We start from the raw sequence: 19419 nt of genomic DNA on the forward strand, positions 1-19419 counted from the left end.
GTCAGGTTGGGTTTCATTTTATTTAAACCATGAGAGTAATCTTATGCTCAAATTTTAGTAAAATTTGCCTAAAACCCACACAGCTGAAATATGAAAACCTTATCCTTCAATTAAAACTTATTCATGTAAAAAATCTTAATTATAGTAGAACATTTTAAATTGTGGAAGGATTTTTTTCTTGAACTAATGTGTAGAAATTCTATAAACCTATGCTTTTTGGTAGACAACTACTAATGAATTCTCTACGCTGGTAGTCACTTTTGTTTCTTAAAGGGCTCTAACATCCCTCACATATTTGCAACCTAGACAAGCAGGAATAAGAATTGGACTAGAGGACCCGCAATTCACACCCAAAGTGGTGAGAATAATATTGGGGACACAACGAAGAGTGTTGTTTTATCTGGCTTTCTACAACTAGAAATGTCACTGTTTCACTGGAAGACTTGGTCTGAATTTAATCATTTTGAATGTCTTCTTCATCAGTTAAGCAATTAAATGGAATTTTAGGAGCACAATGACTCATGACGGATGGGAAGCTATGAGAGCTGATGACGAAATGGGATGAATCCATGCTTTTCAATTCTACAGCATTAATTTTCTTCTCCTCATGGAAAAGATATATTTATTTTTGCTTTGTAGCAAATCCTTCTCTAGTTCTTGGCAGTGTGGCTGGTTGGATAGATTTTGCAGTAGTAACTACTACCTTAGGTATAGACATTGTCTCAGCTTCCATCCTCAGCTAATTTTTAACAAAAAAATTAAAGTTGAATTTAAGTGTTTTGGAACAGAAACCAAAGTTTAAAAGTAACCATCCATGAAGTATGTTATATGCTGAATTTCTGTCATCCATGAGACTTCTGAAAGGCTGGAATGCCTTTAGGTTTAAAAGATTCTTAAATCATGTCTTAGAAAAAATAAGTATAAAAGGTAGAGATAGAAAATGACATTGAGGGAAATAAAAACAGCACTCAACCCATGAAACTAAATAAATTGCAAAAACTTTAATTTCCTAATACTACATTAGCAATAGAGAATAAAATTAGCTAAATGGCCCATTTGAGTAAATGACAGAATTACAGGAATTAGGTTATGTCACAGAAATTTCATAGTTAGAAGTAGATGCAGTAGCCTTTTCATAGCTTATATGCATTTGTTCTGGTTGGATAATTCCTTTTCTAGATTTTAGTATTGCAGCTTATTTAGCCTTAGTGTGAACTGCTAAGTTCACACTATAATTTTCTCAGCTTCTTTTCTCATATGGTACTTATAGGACAAAACCACAAAATATCACATGAATAAAATTATGGGTAATTCTCTGAAACTAGTCTATACTCTACAATATAATATACTGAATTTATGAACCCCTCAGATCATATATTGTCTTGACAGTAAATATGATTCATTCACTTATAACTTTTTTTTTTTTAATGTTTAGAGTCTCTTAAATTAACCAGAAAGATTTATTTGGTCTGGAACTGAAATTTTCTGTAGCACATAATCTAACTCAAACTACCAGTGTAGCTCATTTGAACAATCAAAACACAGGGAGCCCAGAATAAGAAAGAGCTCCTTTAAGCCTGCATGAAATCTTAAGCATCAGCTTCTGAAGGATTTCTAGATGTTAATAATAAAAAGTTGAAAATAGGGTGAAGAAATAAGTGGGTAAAGGAATATGTAGTAATATTAACAACAATATGCTATTTTTAGCTTCCAATTGCTTAATTATTTAAAAAATAATTTAGATTAGCAATGTTTCATACACAAGAAATTCTGAGATTTGGCATTAATGTGTTGTAATAAGAAATTCCACGTTTGGAATAGCAATAGTCACCTTTTCATGAGCAACTTGGATTTGTTCTTGTCTAGTAGCCATTTCTTCTCTAGTTCTCATTATTGTTTCTTGTTCTTTGGCTTTAGCAGTAGCAACTGCTACTGTAGACAAGGCAATTTTCTCAGGTTCCTTTCTCATCTGTGTAGTACAGTAATATCAAGGTTGAAATTCCACAGAGCTTCTGACAAATGAGGTATGCCCCTCCCTCCACCCAGGATTAGTAGACAAAAGAAGTTAAGTTCCATTTGGTAATATCTCCATATACAAACTGGGTATCACAAGTCTTAGAAATGTTCATTATCAAAAAAATCCTTAAATGATGCCCTATGTTGTCTTTTAAAAATTAAGTAAAATAATACTCTTCATACAAATAATAATGGTGAATTAAAAGGAATTACAAATGTTACAGATGGTTAAAAACTAAAAATTCAGGTTGAATGGATGGTAAGCAGTTACATATTTACTATTTATTTTTACATTTGGGATTAAAAAAGGAAAAGACAGGTTAATAATTCATACTACATAGTAAGTCAATAGTTAATTAAAAATTAGGTTGAAGATGAACTTTTCACATCTCAAACATCTGTATTCACCTTTTCCTGAGTTATTTGAATTTGCTCTCTTTTGGTAGTGATGCCTTCTCCTGTTCTTGATACTAAATCTTGTTCTCTGACTTTGGGTGTGGCAACTATGACTTTAGGTACCACTGTTTTCCTTGTTTCCTTCATCATCTGATCATATGGTAAAAAGAAAAAGCGAAAAAATGGTCATTATATTTCATAAGTCTCTAATAAAAGAAATTGAGTCAAAACTGAGAAAGGAGGCAACATTTCTTCCTATTCGAAGATATTTTAATTGCCCTAAAATATATCATTTGAATTGCTTTGATCATCCATACAATTTCACTAGTAAAAATGTTAAAACAATTAGTATAAAAGAAAAATAATGTGATTAACAATAAGAGAGTCATAAATACCATTTCTCTTTCTCACGTTAGTCATATTATAATCCATGGGAAAATTCCAGCACAACTATAAACAACACATATTTGCATTTCATCAATTTTCTTGTACACTAGAGTCTACTTCAACAGGAAGATAGTAAAGTGAATTACAAGTCCATGTTAATAATCCAAAGAAAGATGAAGTTAGGAATGAAAGGTGGCAATGAAAGCTAAATAGGTGATGAAGGGACATGAGAGAATTTTAACGTGTTTTCTATTTGAGTTTCAGACAAGGTAGAGGTGAAAAAGTGATGTTTAAGACTCAAGATGAAGTTGTATGTGGCTTGCAAAATGAAATGATTCAAGAGTGAATTTCACATATACAGGAAGCCATCACCTTTTCATGAGTTATGTGCATTTGGTCTTGTATTGTGGCAATTTCTTCTTGAGCTCCTAGGACTGTTTCTAGTTTTGTGGACTCTACAGTAGCAACTAACCCCAGGGACACAGCAGTTGTCTCAGCTTCCTGTCTTATCTGATTTTTAGAGTAAAAAAAAAAATGATTTGAGTTTAGGTACAAAAGAAATGACAAAATACCCTTGCAACATTTGTGAGAATATGGAATGCTTAGTGGGGAGAGAGAAAATGTCGCCTTCCCATTTTTAGAGGCCCACACTTGTCTTAAAGCACAGACCTGTGGTTCCCCAGGGAATGGCCTTCTTCTCTATTCCTTAGCAAACTGTCCCTGGATGGAAGCAATCCCACCTTCAAGGCACCGCAACACGTTAAGGAACCCAGTGAGCGGCCACTGGCAAATGCTAGAAAAGTACAGAAGGCTGAACTTGCCAGTAACAAGTACGGTGATAGCAAAAGGGATTTACTGTGCCCTTGATTATGCCACGTGGGATTCTCTCACTCACTATAAGGAGAGGGACAGTCAATCATCAGCCTCTGGCCAGACTTTAAGTGTGTAATGCTCTCACTTATCTTTGTAGAAGTAGTTCTGGGATTAGCAAAGTGTGTGTTCTCCCTCACCCCCACCCCAGTCCCCCAAAACAAGACCAAGAGAAAATTCAAAATAGAAAACTTTCTCTTCACACTTTCACACATAGTAGAGAAGTAGATTTTGGTGACACTGAGATTGCTCTGGCATTGCTCTACAGTACAAGAGCAGCACATTCTTCTCAACTCAGCCTGTATCAACTAGGAATCAAGAAAACTTTCTTGAAGAAGTGCTGGTCTACCTGCTGTCCAGCATTCGCTACTGAGATGGAGCATTAATAGCTGATGCTTGTGTGTGTTTTACATCTATGTAAAATCTATGCATTACAGTCTAAGTGACTTGAGGGTTCAGATGATGAATGAAAATGAACTTTCCCAGTGGGTAACTGGATTGATGCGATATTTATCTCCCACCTAAGAGAATACTCTAGAAAGCTCATAGATATGTCCCAAATTGTCCAACTGTAGCTAGATAATCTTATCAAAACTCCTCAACTCAATGGAAGGTTGTGCAGGAGAACATTTCCTTCAGGAATTTCAGCGGTAGACACTGAAACTGCTAAATAGTAGACACTGAAAAACAACTAAAAGAAAATACACCTCAAAAGGCTCCTCTAATTAGAGGTTTTGGTTATATATCATACACACTGAATGGAATATGATATTTGCCAACAAGTACAAGACATTAGGAAAACTGGACTTACTGTTTCTTGAGTTACTTGTTTTTGTTCTTGTTTTGTAGTAATTTCTCCAGTAATTCTAGTTTCTTGTTCTCTGGCTTTAGTTGCAGAAATTACTACCTTTGGTACAAATGCTTTTTCAGTTTCTTTTCTCATCTGTAATCAGATGATAAAAACAAAGTGTTATTGTCTCCGATCTTTAGTGAGAGAGACATAATATTTATTAAATGCCAAACAAATAAACAAAAAAATGGGAATTTGAAGAAGAAAGTAAAATCCCTTTTGTGGAGCTGTTTATAAATAAGTCATGTCATATTCCTAACACAACCATAACCTTTCTCCACATAAACCAAAAAAGCTGAATTCAACACTGTTTGCTTAGTAAGACGGTATCATGCTATGCTAATTGTTTCATTTAAATGTAATCTAAGAGCATAGAAGATTAGAATGGGAGCCCTCAGAGGTAATTTTATCTGACCCTTTCATTTTATATTTTACAAATCAACATAGATAATTTGTAATCTATATTTATACAATGTTTTTCTTTGCAATTTCCCTAAATATTTGTGATGGTTTTGGAATAGCAAGGCTTACTTTTCTAAAATTGAGACAAAAATGGGGAGAGAATTCTTGCACATATCCTAGGCAAAAAATGTTTTCCAAATCCCTTGAAAGATGTTGTCTGGATGGATGGCTTAAGTTATGTGTGGGTGGGTGGCGGGAGGGGAGGGGTGATTTTCCCCCATGCTTCTTTGTCATTCTCAGATAACATCACGGAAATGCAGGATCTCAATGATGAAAGGGACTCAAAAACTCATTCTCTCAAACTATCCAACTGACACTAAAACCACTGCTCAACAGCCCTACTAAGGGTCCTTGTCCAAATGGCCCCTAAATGTCTCCTGGTCATGGGAACTTGCTCCCTCTCCAGCCTGCAGTTTTTGTTTTCCCTGGTCATTTGCCCTGTGGAGGTGGAACTCATTTCAAACCCATTGCCAAACAGCCTCCTTAGGAGTCAGGAAGCATTTGCCAAGCTGTTTTCAAAGAAAGGTGTGTTCAGTGCTCTTTCCCACTCCCTGTTCCTCAGCATCGAACTCCCACCCTTTTCCCACTCTCACGGATTTAGTTAGCAATCCCCAAGTCGATAGGCAAGCCCCTTGTTCTACTTTCAATGTGAGTTCACAGAGGTCCTTTTCATCTTACACAAGGGGTGGGGTGGTTCTCGGTGACTCTAATCAATTTTAGTATCTAGTACCCACGGATACACAGATATAACAAGGGGATTTTATGAATGTGATAACATCCATATTGCCCAAGAAATAACACTTGCCATGGTAAAGATCATCATTTTTGTTGAATTCCACATCAAAATCCATTCTCACCTGCTCATGGGTTATGTGCATCTGCTCTTGTTTTGTTATCATTACTTCTCTGGTTCTTGATTTTAATTCTTCTTCCTTGGCTTTATCGGCAGCCACTACTACCTTAGTTACAGCAGTCTTCCCCGCCTCTTTTCTTATCTGATTTTCATAGAGGAAAGAAAGGAAATACCTGAATGCACCTTAGGTACAATAATATATCAAGATCAAGACAAGAATGTCACGCAAAAGAGAATAAGGAGGAACGCTAGAATGATTTTTAACTATACCAGAAAAGCTATTCAAATATGAGGTGGGAAATTATCCTGGATTTATAGCTCTTTTTAGCCATGAATCAAGCTTTATTTTTGTTTTGAAGAAAGGAAAAGCAAAGTTCCTTTGGGAATGCTTAGGGAAATGTAATGTCAGCCTGAAAATAATGGTTTCAATGGCTTGCTCTCAGGAGCTACCGACCAGGCTTTGGATTTGGCCGGTCTGGATCTATAACACCAAATACACACACGTCCCTCTTATTTAGACTCCTGGCCACCCTCTGCCTGCCCCAACCTGGAGTACCTTGAGTACCGCACTTAGCTCTTGCCTGTCTGCCAGACATAGACCAGGTACTTCCGGACTTGTGTGACCTCATGGTATTTGTCTTTTTTATGTTGTTGGTATCTCAATCATTTTGGTATCTCAGAAAGCCCTAAAAGCCTGGACCATACTGGGCTCAGTGCTGCCCTTAAAATCGTATCTGCATTGGCTGGCACGAGATTTCTGCATGCTCGGCTCAGTCCGGACGCTGTCTCTGCAAATGTGCACCAAAGGAACTGGCTCTGCGACTTCTTGCGGGCAGCCTGGCCCTTACCTGTTCTTGAGCAGGTTGGACATGCACAGCAGTCGTAGTTGTTCTCTGAGCAGTCTGCTCTACAGCACTGATAACTGGTTCTCGCACTCTGGCCATATCAACAGCAGCAACAACTGTTGCAACAGCTGCACTTTTGTCAGTTTCTTGTTTGACCTGGGTTGGAAACGACAGAGCATATTAACTCTTTATCTAATGGCATGCCTGGTGGAAAATAAGACAGCCTAATGGAAACTGAACTAGCTAGAGTTAAATATACACCTACGTATTTTTCATTGCCAAGAGAAATATGCTGTATATCTTTAAAATCTATATCTTATGAGATTTTCACAGATTAGAGCCTTTGTTCCCATTAAAAATGCTTTGATAAAGCATGAGCCAAATTCAGTCTTTGGTTTCTGTGATATTACATTTATGTCCACCTCCCCTCCCACTTATACAGCGTTTCATGCAGGATTCCAGTAGGAGAAGCCCAAACGCAAAAGGAGAACAAAACAAACCAAAGCTGTTCTGATGATACCTCCTTAGCGCCAGCGGCGGCCACGGCGCCCGCTGCGAAGGTGGCGCTGGCTGACACGCCGGCGGCGCCCTCGGCCCCACTGATGGTCACTTGCTCCTGGATACCGTATCTCCCTTCCCATCTCTCTTCTCTTCTGATCTGAGTGGAGCTGGTCACCGTGGTTTCTCGCATCTCAGCCTCAGATGAAGCCACATAGCCCTCCTGCTTCCAAGGGGGTGGCACTTCAGGGCCCGCAGCCCCGGCGGGCGTAGGAGTTTTACGTACGAGCAATGGGGACTTCACCGCTCTGATGGGGGAGCCGGAGATCCTCCCGGCCGGAGACACGGACCTGAGGCACCCAGACAACCGAGGGCAGAAGTCAAGAACACGGACAAGAGGAACTGGGTAAGGGTCATGGGCTGTGAATAATGGGAGGGCAACCTGGAAGGGCTTCAAGGCAGAGGGTTTTAAAATTGGTGCCTCAATAACCAACTCAGAGGCCAATTAGCTCATTTGAAAGCAATTTGTCTTAAATCTTAGTAAACCTTGTTCTTATCCATTGTAGCCCCATGAAAGAATCAGACTTAATTCTAAGCTGAGATTGGATTCACAATTCCCAGCCTTCTATAGTTTTGTGCCCTGTTCTCAGTTTCTCACATTAAAAAAAAATCAGGATAGCAGAAAGTATTTCCTTGCAACATAGCTAAATAAAGGAACACACCCTGAATAGAAATCTCCGTCTGAATTTCTCTGTACTCCCAATTCTTGGTGGAGAGTGGGGTGTCAATTGGATGTTACATGAAGAATGTTTCTATAATCACAACTCTTGTGCAATTTTAAGCTAAACCCCTTAAGCCTTGCACCCCACTGCTGTACTTCCCATAGCTTTCTCCATGCCTATAAGCCACGTGAATCTAGGCTTTCTCCCTACTCTTTTCACAGAACTTTTTGGGTGTAGGCTGTGGATGTATTTTGGAAAGTGCTGCTCTAGTAGAAGTGTTTGCTGACTGCTCTTTTTACTTCCCCCTGTATTACTTTACTCCTAGGCTCATTGTACTGTACTATGATCTTTATTTAAACATCCAAATGTTCAAAAAATGATCATGGTGATGAATACATAACTATGTAGTGATATCGTGAGCCACTGACTGTATACCATGTATGGAATGTTTGTATTTTAAGAATGTTTGTATGTTAAATTTTATAAAAAAAAATTTTAAACATATCCTTAAATTAGCTCATTTGAAATTTAAGTATTTGTTAAATTAATAAAGTAAACTTCTCCCCAAACAGTTTTTATTGTTTGCTTTTAAGGTGTGTTTAATATGAAATTAGCATAAGTTGAAGAATCTGGGTGCCAACTTCTGGCATTTATAGAAAAAGACATTTTCTGATTATAGCAGCACTTCAGGGGATAGGTCAACTAACAAAGATAAAATTTTTCGTAACTAATTCGTAACAGGGTTTATTGTATTTTTTTCCTCTTGGTGGCAGTATTGCCTTATCACTGCATTTAATTCTGCATAAAAGAATATGTTGTTTATAAATAAATTCTGGCACATATATTTAATTTATGCTAATATTAAATGAAACAATTATTCTAATAAGACTCAAGGTATAGTTGTTACCGGCTCTAAATTACAGAGTAAATTGACAGTACGTTACAGTTTCATAAAGAAATGTTTGTTTTCTTGAAGAAGCACCTTTTTGTGTGAAATCAATGTATGCTTTATAAAGGAAGTTGAAATCAAACCAAAGGGACATGAAGAGGAACATGTCTTTATTTTGAAAATGACTGCCTCAGAAATATAAGAGAGACTAGTTTAGGATAATGTAGGGGCTACAACAATTGAAGAAAAGCAAAGTGCCTGTACTTCCAAGTTTCACCCTGTGCTTTGCTGTTTTCGCTCTACCTAGTAAAGTGGGTTTAATTCAAAAAAAGAGTTAAAGACCAGATTAGCATGACATGAGTGATTAGCAGCAGGCCTTGGGTAAGTCAATGGTTCTGGAAAATCAATGTAATTTGAGTCATTATAGGAAAGTGCTTATTTCTGCTCCTATAATAAAAAATAATCACCTGGTCACAGCTAGATACAATGTACCTTATTCAATGAAACATATTTGCCCTACTCTGAAAAAAAAAATCAAAATTAAAACTAGACATTTTAGAAAGTAGTCTATCAGGCTGACCATGCTTTTCTCAAAAAATTGGCATGTTAACTTATGTTTTCTAAATCAAATTTTTGGGGGGATAAGTAATTTGGATGCTTATTAATGAGCTCTTAGAACTGTTCAGATGGTCAAAATGCTACATGGGAACAGGGAGGCTCCAAAATTCTCAATGACCCTTACATTTGAACTAAAAAATATTGAAGTTGTTAGCTCCCTCAGAAGTCGCACTTGACCTGTGTTGAGACTTCATGGTGTGCAAATTTAGAGTTAGACTGAACCAGAATTTTTTTTCTTTGATAGCTAGACATAATTTTAACTCTGAGTTTTTGTTCAAGGTTTCATATGAGTGTTTGCCAATATCTTTACTTTTTAAGAGGCCAAATTAATAAAGATTGGAGGATATCTAGCATTTTTCATCTATTTATTGGTCTTTATATTTCCATTTTTGAGATACTTGTTTGTTTGTACCTTCTATCCATTTGTTAAAATTTGCATTGTTTTTCCTTTAAATATCAATTTGTAAAATATTTTTTATACCTTTGGTATATTAATTCTTTGTCTACCATAGGTGTTGCAGATGTTTCTCCCCAGATCTAGTCTTTGCATATGGTGTTACTTCCAGCATAAATATGCTCAGTTGTGTAAGTTAGACACTGCACAATTCTATTCACATTGTAACCACTGTATATTTGTTATGATACTTTACTGGCAGACACAATGAAGTATCTTATGGAAGGGGTAATATAAACATTTTCACAAATGTACTGTTTGGTCTAGCTTAGATTGTACTTTGGTCATACATGAATTTCTATTTTTATGCATTTGAACCTGTAAATCTATCTTTAAAAGTTCTCTTCTACAAATGTTTTTCCAAAATTTCTTCCCATGTTTTATTTTTTACTTTATATCTTTAATCAAGCTAAGATTTATTTTACAAGTGGTGTGAAGTAAATGTTGGTTTTATTGTAGATGGACAGCATTCTTTATTGAGTAAAATATACTTTCCCCCAGTAAGTTTCAAGGTCACTTTTATTAGAATTGAACTTCCCATGTACATGATCTATTGCTGAACTCTCTGGTCTGCTCCCTGAAGTATTTTTCTATTCATTTTCAAATATTATGCTGTTTTCACTACAGTAACTTTGCGATATGTTTGAGTATTTTGTAGGACAGCTATCCCATTTTTCTTCTTTTAAAATTTTTCTTGGCAGGGGAACTTTCTCTACATATATTTTTTTAATTGATCAATTTTTTTTTTGTTTAATGTAAATTTTGCACATTTTCAGTTCACTATGTTAAAGATCTGAGGTTGTTAAGCTGAATCCTAAAGTTTCAAATCTGTTGTGGATACTTTACACTTGATTAAATAATTTCTGAGCCCTGATGATGTCTGCTCACCTCTAAAATATCTCTATTATTATATAAGAATAGAAATCCTTTCATACAGAAATAACAGAAAGATAATGCAACATGTTTTGAAGCTTTTACTTATTACCTGAGTATAAGAAAGTTGTATTCTTATTTATGATTCCCCTTCGACTAATTATCTCAAGGACTCCTCACAATAAACCTTAATGTACTTCTTACTACGACCCTCTTTAATTTACAGATGGCACCACTAAGACTCAAAGAACATATGAGCCTTGCAGAGGCTTTAATTGTTTAAACAATTAAAAACAGGATTCCTGAGTCAGAGAAACCATGGCTGCAACCACAGCTGGAACCCTTGATCTGATTCTTCCTGTGTGACTTTGAGCCAATTATTTAATTCCTTCAGCTCCAGTTACCCATCTATAAAGTTGGGGGTAATAATTCTATGTCTTAAGTGACTATTTAGTGAGATAATGGATGTAGTATGCAAGTCCAATGTCTTATAATAAGGAAGTAATCAATAAATGGTAACTATTGTTTTTACCATTTCAATTATTGCCCTAAATCAATCTGGAAGTCAGTGATTGGGCTGATTTGAACTTAGAGCTTCCAACCCGAAATTCTGTGCTCTTCTCATTTTTCTCTGCCATTTCTTGGCCCCGGAGGCTGCTATTTCATAAATGGTGCAGAAATAAGAATTCAGAATTAGCAGGCCTTATAAAGTTGCTCAGTTTACCAGTGGCAGTGAAGCAGGATTTGTAAAAATCACATTCAGCCACCTTTTGAGTTACCTCTTTTATCTAGATATTTAATTGCTTCCTTCTATTTATCTTCTTATTGGGTAAAGCCTAATTCAGGAATGCATAATAACCTGGTCTTTCTAAAGAGGCCTTACCTGACCGGAGAAGGGGTGGGTGCCCGCACGTGTCTGACTGGGGATGGGGAGTGTCTGACTGGGGATGGGGAATGTTGTCGAGCCAGCTGCGCCTTGGCGGCGATGGACGGTGGAGTTGGTGACCGTGACTTTGGCTTAGGAGGTATCCTGGGAGGTGTTTTATGTGGCAGCTGTTGCCCAGTGGTATCATCTATGACCATCTCAACTGTTGCAATTGATCTGGCATCAAAGTGGGCTTCAAACTTCTGTAAAAGATGAAAATAAAGTCATTGTTGCGGAGGAAAAGTTGCCAGAGCAACAGTCTGCCTGGCTCAAAAATCAAAGGCACAGAAAAATACCTTTTCAATTCGGGTTTGTCTTGTTTCTGAAATCTGAGCAGTCGAAACTATTGTCTTTGTCTTTTTAGCGGGTACTACTTCTGCACCTGGTGGAAGGAAAGAGAAACGTTTAGGAGAGTGCACGATGACCTATTTTTAAAGGAATTATGATAACTCTGATTATAACGTCAAGAAGATTTTCTGAGTGTCCCAGTGGAATAAAACACGGAAAGTTTTGGGTTTTGCACAAATATAAATGAGGTTTAAAAACAGAAAGCATTCACCATTACTTGAGAATTTACTGAAAACCATTTTATTAAATTCCCTTATTTGAAATAGTAGATGGCTTAATTGAAACACCTCCCAGTTTATAAAGGACTCACTGAGCACACATTGTTCCATGAAGTTGAGCTCATACCTTGAATCTCAGAGCCTTTTTTTCAAGGGTAAGTCAGCTTTGATTTCAGCTCAGACATCTCCAGAGCCTCAGCGGGGAGATAGGTGGATCACTGACCCCACTTGTCCCGATGTGGCCTTTTACCCTTTTCCCTGCTCATTAATCCCCAGCTCATACCTTGAACCAGCAATTCGGCTGTTGAAGTAGCTCTTCCAACGCTATTGGTGGCATTTACTGAATAGGTCCCGGAGTCTTCGGGGTACGCTTCCGCAATCAGTAAGCTGTAGAGGTCGCCTTCTTGTGAAATTTGGAAATCAAGGGAGCTCTGGATTTCGGCTCCGTCTCGGTAGAACTTAACCACAGGTGTAGGGATTCCAGTCACTTTCACTTGGAGTCGCACTTGGCTTCCTTGTCTCACGGTCATGCTCTGTAGTCGTTGAATGAAATTGGGTGGTGCTGTCTCAGCTGCAGGGGGAGGAGAAGAGAATCAGCACTACCAGCCAAGATGCTCCCAAGAGGGTATTTTTAAACTATCATAGCTCTGATTCCAAAACCAAGTGATTGCTTGCTGATCCAGACATCCTTCAGTGTCCTTGAACTCAGCTCACCCAGCAGATAACAGCAAGAATGGAGCTGGGAGGTCACAGAAGGCTTATCTGCCACCGTATTTTATTTTATTTTGTGGTGTTTAGCTGCTCTAGGCCACCAAATTTTTTTTTTAAACATATTTCTTGTTATAACATTTCTAGAGAATCTTTTTGCACTCCTCCTAACTTCGCTTCTAGCACTTACATATTAGAGGCAACTTTGCATATTTTAGTAACTTGCATTAAAATGAATTCCAAAGGTTGGTATGATAGGTGCACTTGTGATTTACAGAATCATCAAGTTTTAATTTAATGTAAAAAAAAAACTAAATCATCTCCAACTTGATCAGTTTTCAAATAATCCAAATATTTACTTGCATTTAAAATGTTAGTCCCAATAATGACATGATTTAATCTTAATTGTGCTACAGAAAGGGGATTTTTTTCATGATAATTATGTTGAAAGAAGTTTTTATAAGAAATGTAAAGGGTAAGTGTGATTAATTTCGACATGGTTCTGAGTAATAAAGAATAGCTAATTCTGACAACTCTATGCATTTTCCATTTCTGAATTTTCTGAATTGGTGTTAAGTTCATAGCTGATTCTTATCTAGTGTGCATTCTATTTAGGTCAGTTACAGTGTTATCATAGAATGTTGATGATGAAATAGCTTAGGATACATATATATATATATACATAAAAGAAGCAGCTCATGCCCAATATTGTTATGTAATGTGTAAATTGCATAATGTCTGCATATGAATGTCTCCCCAGGTAGTAAAGGAAAAGGGTAAAGAAAAACATCAGAGGACACTAAGAATCAACTTTCCTAGGGAAGTTGTGCTATGCATTAAAAAACAAAAAAACCAAGCATATTCCTTTTCCTGGGTGTGTTTTCTGTGTAATATTTGAAAAATGGGCAGTTAATAAAGAATTATTCAACCTCTTCAAGGCCTTATAGCTTAGAGCAGTGTTTGTAGATAGGTGGGTTGCATCAGAATCATCTGGGCACCTGTTAAGGTGCAAATCCGTGGGCCCTAACTCCAGATAACTGAATAATAATTTCTGGGTGAAGATTCTGGGGATCAGGTAATAAAACAAAGTTGTATACACACTAGTTGGAAACAAATTCCTAGAGTTAAATGATCTGAAAAATAATTTAGCCAAGATTTCATTGAATCATATCAATTTGCCAATATCCAGCCGTTAAATTTAGTTGTTTGGAGCTGCTCAATAGGAATACAACATAACCAGTACGTAAGTTTACGTTCAACATTAAACATTGTCAATATGCATATTCACTTGTGTATATCTAGGTGTGTACGACGTGTGTATATAAATACACACACTGACACAATGCACACACACACGTCTGAGTGCATACAGCTTTTCACTGTTATGCTTATTTGTCTTATAAACAAGACCCCAAGCCTTTCCACTTGCTCAGAAACATGATTTTTAAACAATTTTCCATTTAAAATACTCGTGAATGCTTCATATGTATATGGGGGAACTCACTAGCAGGCATTTTTGTTCAGTATTTTGAGGGGGAAATTAAACTCCACAAGGCAACAGTTTTACTATAAATTCAGCCTTAAGCAGGCCCCTCATTAGGTTCTGAGCCCCATCTCCTTGGGCTCGGTGGCTCTGTCTCCACTCCCTTGCGTGCATGCAAATGATGTCTCCTGGGGGAGCAGCGGGCCTCGCAGGTCTCTGCCACTCTACCTGTCACGAGAAGCTCAGCAGTGCTAGTCGCTTGTCCAGATCCATTGGTGGCTCTCAGGGAGTACCGGCCACTGTTGGCTTTAGTCACGGCGGGGATCGTCAATTTAGCGCGGCCATCGCTAAAGGACATCTGCACGCCGGGCAGAGTGGAAGTGGAAATTACCTGGCCATCCCTGAACCAGCTCACCTCAGGAACTGGGAAACCTGCAGAGCAAAGACAATTCACCTTAATTTTTGCGTGAGACACCACTAAGTCCTTCTCCCCTGCCCATTATGTTCACCCCTAACCCGTAAAAACTGTCCAGAATGTGATGCCATTTAATTATAGTCCAAATTTAACAGCTGCATGATAAAAGTGTTAACTTGCAAACCGTGAGGAAGCCTTGTGGGTTTGTGTAGAGGCCACCTCTTTATTTTGCAAAGGAAACCGAGGCCAAAAGAGGCTTAAGGATTTTTCCAAGGTCAATGAGCTAGCAAGTAGAACAGAGAGGACTAGAATTTCCACCTCCTGCCCTCTTGCCCAGGTGTCTAGTTGATACAATTTAATAGGCATCATTAAAATCATGAAAAGGATTTATAGAAGTGAAGAGCCAAGAAAATTGTGAAATAAAAAGTGACTGTTGTCCTTTTCAGAAACAAGTTAAGAGCAAAAACAGCAAAGGGAGCCAACAATGCTGCCTAATGAGCACAGGAGGACACGCGCCTCTCCCGCGCTGCACTTATGGGCACAACGGCCTCCTCAACTCTCCTGCCTTTCAAATGTGCGTTGGTCAAAATGCCATAACAGGGACTAAACCAACCCTACTCTTTCAGAACAATATCTATAGTGGAGTTGCAGGTAGAAAAGCCAAATTGTCTCCACTGGCCTCAAATTATGGGGCCAAGAACTGCATGTTTTTAGTTTGATCTTTCAGTATCTTAACTCTGAGCCTTCAGAAGGAAGGAGGCAACTCGAGAGCATGATTTATTTTGCATTTCTCATGAAGGCGGATGATCTATCTCCTGAAGCTGGGGAGATGAAGATAACCAATAGAGTTTATTCGGTGGTCCTCATGTTAGCTAATCTACCAGTGTGGCCAAGTGAATAGTTTATTTGATTAATTCACACATATCAGATATTTTCAGTGGCATTTTTTCTAAGAATTTATTAGCACATTGTGTGAAAGGACAAGAAGCTATGAAGAAACCAGATTCCATCACTCCCCAAGCAGGCAAAATTCCAACTGAAGCCACATGTGTCCTGCTCAGTTCAGAAGTTACTGAACTTTAAAAAATAAGTAAGTGAGTTATTTGGATGTCAGTAAGGGTTTATCATGTGTGAGGAGAATTGGATTGGTCTCTGGGCATATGACAGAAAACCAAGAATGATTGCATGACATTTGTACAATGTAAAATAAAGTGCTATCCAATTGTGAATAGGTTGGCTGGTAAATACAACTGAAAAGAAGGAAGGAATAAAGAAAAGGAAATCTTATATATTTATTATAAGCTATAAAACATGAATTAAAAAGAGTCAATGTACCATAGAAGTACACTGAATCATGGCGCAAGCATGCTTTTCAGCCAACCCATATAAGCTGGATTCTGACGGCAATTTTAATCCATTGCTAATTATTTTGCTTTGCAGAATTATAAATATGAATAAAACATCATCAAGCTATTATATTGTCAGATTTTGTCAGTACTCTGTGAATGGTATACCCCTGAAAGTGACACTTCTGCAGAGGTGAGCCAATTTTCCAAAGTAAAAAGTAGGGTTTAAACGTGGTGTCAAATCCTACAGCAAAGTTAACTTATTTGCGCGAGGTGAGGGAAACAAATGAAAGCATGGGTGTGCGCCTGAGCTTACCACTAACGTGAGCCTCAAAGGTTGCGGTACTACCCTCCAGTACCACAACACTTTGTAACGGCTGCTGAAACGTCGGTGCTTGCGTTGTCATCTTTTTAGGCACTCTGAAAAGGAAAAGAAAATAAATTAGGATGTCACAGCTAAGAGATACTCTGGAGCTGTTTTATAGACTGATGGCCATGATATACATTTCTTTTCTATTTTTGGCATGAGCAGGCACCGGGAATGGAACCCTGGTCTCCAGCATAGCAGGCGAGAACTCTGCCACTGAGCCACCATGGCCTGCCCATGATATACATTTCTCCAAACAGATTGTTCTGTGGGTCTAGAATAATGGCCAGAACTTCTCCTTTGTGGCTTGAATTTGACCACATGGCCTTTAACTTGTCTTGAAGTAACATGGAGTAGCAAGTCTATGGGGAAATGGAAAATAATTTAGCCAACAGAGCAAAGAATGTACTCTACTGGTCAAAGATGGAATTTTCCAGTGGAAAATCAGGTTGAGAATTGGAGAAAGGGAAAACTGGAGCAATGCAGGTGTAACAAAGAATAAGAGATGTGTGACGGCCATAAAATGAATTTCCACATCAGTTCAATGTTTGAGGGAATTATTATTATTATTTTTAAATATTTCCTTCCCCCAATAGTTTTCACTCATTGTATCTATATTTCTAAAGTAGATTCAATTCAGGCATTACCTGATTACTTATAACAGTTGGAAAAACTAAAAATTTGAACTTTGCAAATGTTTTTTCTTACTTGAAAAGTTTTTTCAAGCCTTAGCAAATATGCAAATTTTTCTTGGTGCCCAGCATACAGTGCTTTTTATTTCTTAAAATTTCTTCATGCTCTGAGTGTTGTTGCTACTGATGAAATAAATATTCAGATAAATTTAAATTTAAGGCCAAAATTTATTGTAGGTATGAAAGAGAAATAGTGGCTTGAGTTTTTAAAAGGAGCAGCATGCAAATTCTGAATAATGGAAGGCTGTTGTGAAATGTAGATGAAGTGAAAAGGTCTATACTTTCATAATGTGAAATATTCAACACAGAAATGAATATATAATTTGCAATGAAATCCTTTAAGTGCAAGTAAGTACTTTGTCTACCAGTTTGAGATAATATGAAAAATTTTCTGAATGCATAAATACCTAAATACTCAATTTGACTGTTCCACTGTTTAGAAAGAGGCAGATTTTCAATTGCCTATTGCTTCATTACTATTTTTTATTAAATTCCTGTTCACTAAAATTTTATGGAGCAGTAATCTTCCAAGGGAGAATTCTGTACCTTATTGTGACTTCTTAGTTAAAAAGAAAATGAAATGCATTCTCTGAGACAATAAAATTTATATTTGGAAGATTCAGACAGTATCCAAAAGTTTTTCATGGAAATTTTATCAAAACTTTTTATAGTCGCGTATTATCTTCAGGGTGGACTTTTTTAAATCTAATTTTTTCTAGTTTACAAGTGTCTAGCTTGTAAGATAGTGCATCTTCTAAAAATAGCTATATTCTTTTGCATCATTTATGTATTATCTATTTATGTAATCACAGGCACTTATGATTAGTGATTTAATCCTGGGAAGATGGGACATCAAAATGTATTTATAAATTGTCTTTAAAACAGTAGTTCTTATCCTTCTTTGTATAAACATTTATCTCCTATCATATAATTGATTGTGAGTTGAATTACAATACATAATGACATTCTGAGTGCTTTAGAAAACAATTATATAGCTTTATTCCAACTTTCTAAATACGTTGGCATTAACTGGTCTAAACTGATCTCTTATTCTTATCATCTAGGTGAATTTTGTTGTTTTAGCACTCGCTTTTCTGAGGCCTTTGTCGAATTAGGGTTGAAGGAATGCATCTAAAATGTCATGTTCCCAAAATAAACTCTCCAATGTTGACTGACAGCAGGCAAGTGTTCTGTCACTGTCCTGCAACTGATACCGCAGCAGTTGATTCCCTTAAAAAGTCATCAGGGTTTAGCTGATACCGCATGCATTTTATCAGAGCTATTCTTAGCGTGTGTCACTTTATCACTGAGTAATATAACCTTGAACATTCTCAACAGACAAAAAAGAACTTATAAAAGAAGCAAATATTTCTATCACCACTTCAAACCTCAAATTCAACACTTTAAGAATATTAGGTGTGCTTAAACCATTCGAATCACTGACTGCTGCTATACTAAAGCATTAAACTTTCAAAGAGAAATATTCACATATTTTAAAATAGAAAACAAGCAAGGTCAAACAATGCACCAGCAACAAGTAGTTAGGTAGGCACATCTACACAGGCATGTAGCATACAAAGGTAACCAGGAACTAGAAATCAATAAGAAAGTGACTCTACTAAAAAACAAGACAGATGCTGCTTACCTGATTTCTCAGGAGTGCCTAAAAAGGGTGGGACTAAGCCCGAGGTTGCTTCTGAAACGACGTCCTATCTAGAGTTGTTTTTTTCGACCATCTCTGACATGAATCGGTGAGCCTCTAAACCTAAAAACAAAACTACACAGTCAAGACTGTGTAGTTTTGCTTTTTATGCAATCCCTACACCCGAGGCGAGGCTGGGAATGCACGACTGCTCGAGAGCCAGGGTCTGGCCCTGCCCTTATATTCGCTAGACCTGCTGACAACCCAGCATCCTTCGGGCCCTGCTGTGGGTGATTGGTTAAGAAAGCACCATGGGAGAGGGACCTATTTGGGAGTATCAAATACCACCTGTTCTTCTGATTGACAGGGCTAAACTTAGCACCCCCAAAAAGGCTTTACCAAGGAAATAGAACAGTACTTAAAGAATAAGTGCCTTGAGGCTTAGAAAAGAAGACTTGTTGCCAACTTTCAAATCTGAAAACGAGGGCCTGAAGAGGCGATGTGAAAATAGAGGACACTTGTGGGCAATCATATGCAAAACC

The 19419-nt window shown here is 37.5% G+C and overlaps 1 protein-coding gene across 2 annotated transcripts in view; it reads right to left on the reverse strand.

Annotated features, from left to right (window-relative positions):
* The window catches only part of TTN (titin), a 279196-nt gene extending 260094 nt beyond the window's left edge, over positions 1 to 19102 (reverse strand). For both annotated transcript variants that reach the window (XM_077154303.1, XM_077154302.1), the window contains exons 1-13: positions 18881 to 19102; positions 16493 to 16596; positions 14644 to 14847; positions 12508 to 12795; positions 11955 to 12040; positions 11617 to 11861; positions 7200 to 7527; positions 6683 to 6835; positions 5839 to 5976; positions 4481 to 4612; positions 3172 to 3309; positions 2425 to 2562; positions 1832 to 1969 (exon numbers count right to left, since the gene is read on the reverse strand). In XM_077154303.1, coding sequence (XP_077010418.1) covers positions 1832 to 1969; positions 2425 to 2562; positions 3172 to 3309; positions 4481 to 4612; positions 5839 to 5976; positions 6683 to 6835; positions 7200 to 7527; positions 11617 to 11861; positions 11955 to 12040; positions 12508 to 12795; positions 14644 to 14847; positions 16493 to 16583 — 2079 coding nt within the window. In that variant the 5' untranslated portion in view covers positions 16584 to 16596; positions 18881 to 19102. The remainder of the gene's footprint in view (positions 1 to 1831; positions 1970 to 2424; positions 2563 to 3171; positions 3310 to 4480; positions 4613 to 5838; positions 5977 to 6682; positions 6836 to 7199; positions 7528 to 11616; positions 11862 to 11954; positions 12041 to 12507; positions 12796 to 14643; positions 14848 to 16492; positions 16597 to 18880) is intronic.
* Between the last annotated feature and the right edge of the window lie 317 nt (positions 19103 to 19419).

Source organism: Tamandua tetradactyla, chromosome 3 (genome assembly GCF_023851605.1).
Source record: "Tamandua tetradactyla isolate mTamTet1 chromosome 3, mTamTet1.pri, whole genome shotgun sequence".
NCBI classification, from domain to species: domain Eukaryota; kingdom Metazoa; phylum Chordata; class Mammalia; order Pilosa; family Myrmecophagidae; genus Tamandua; species Tamandua tetradactyla.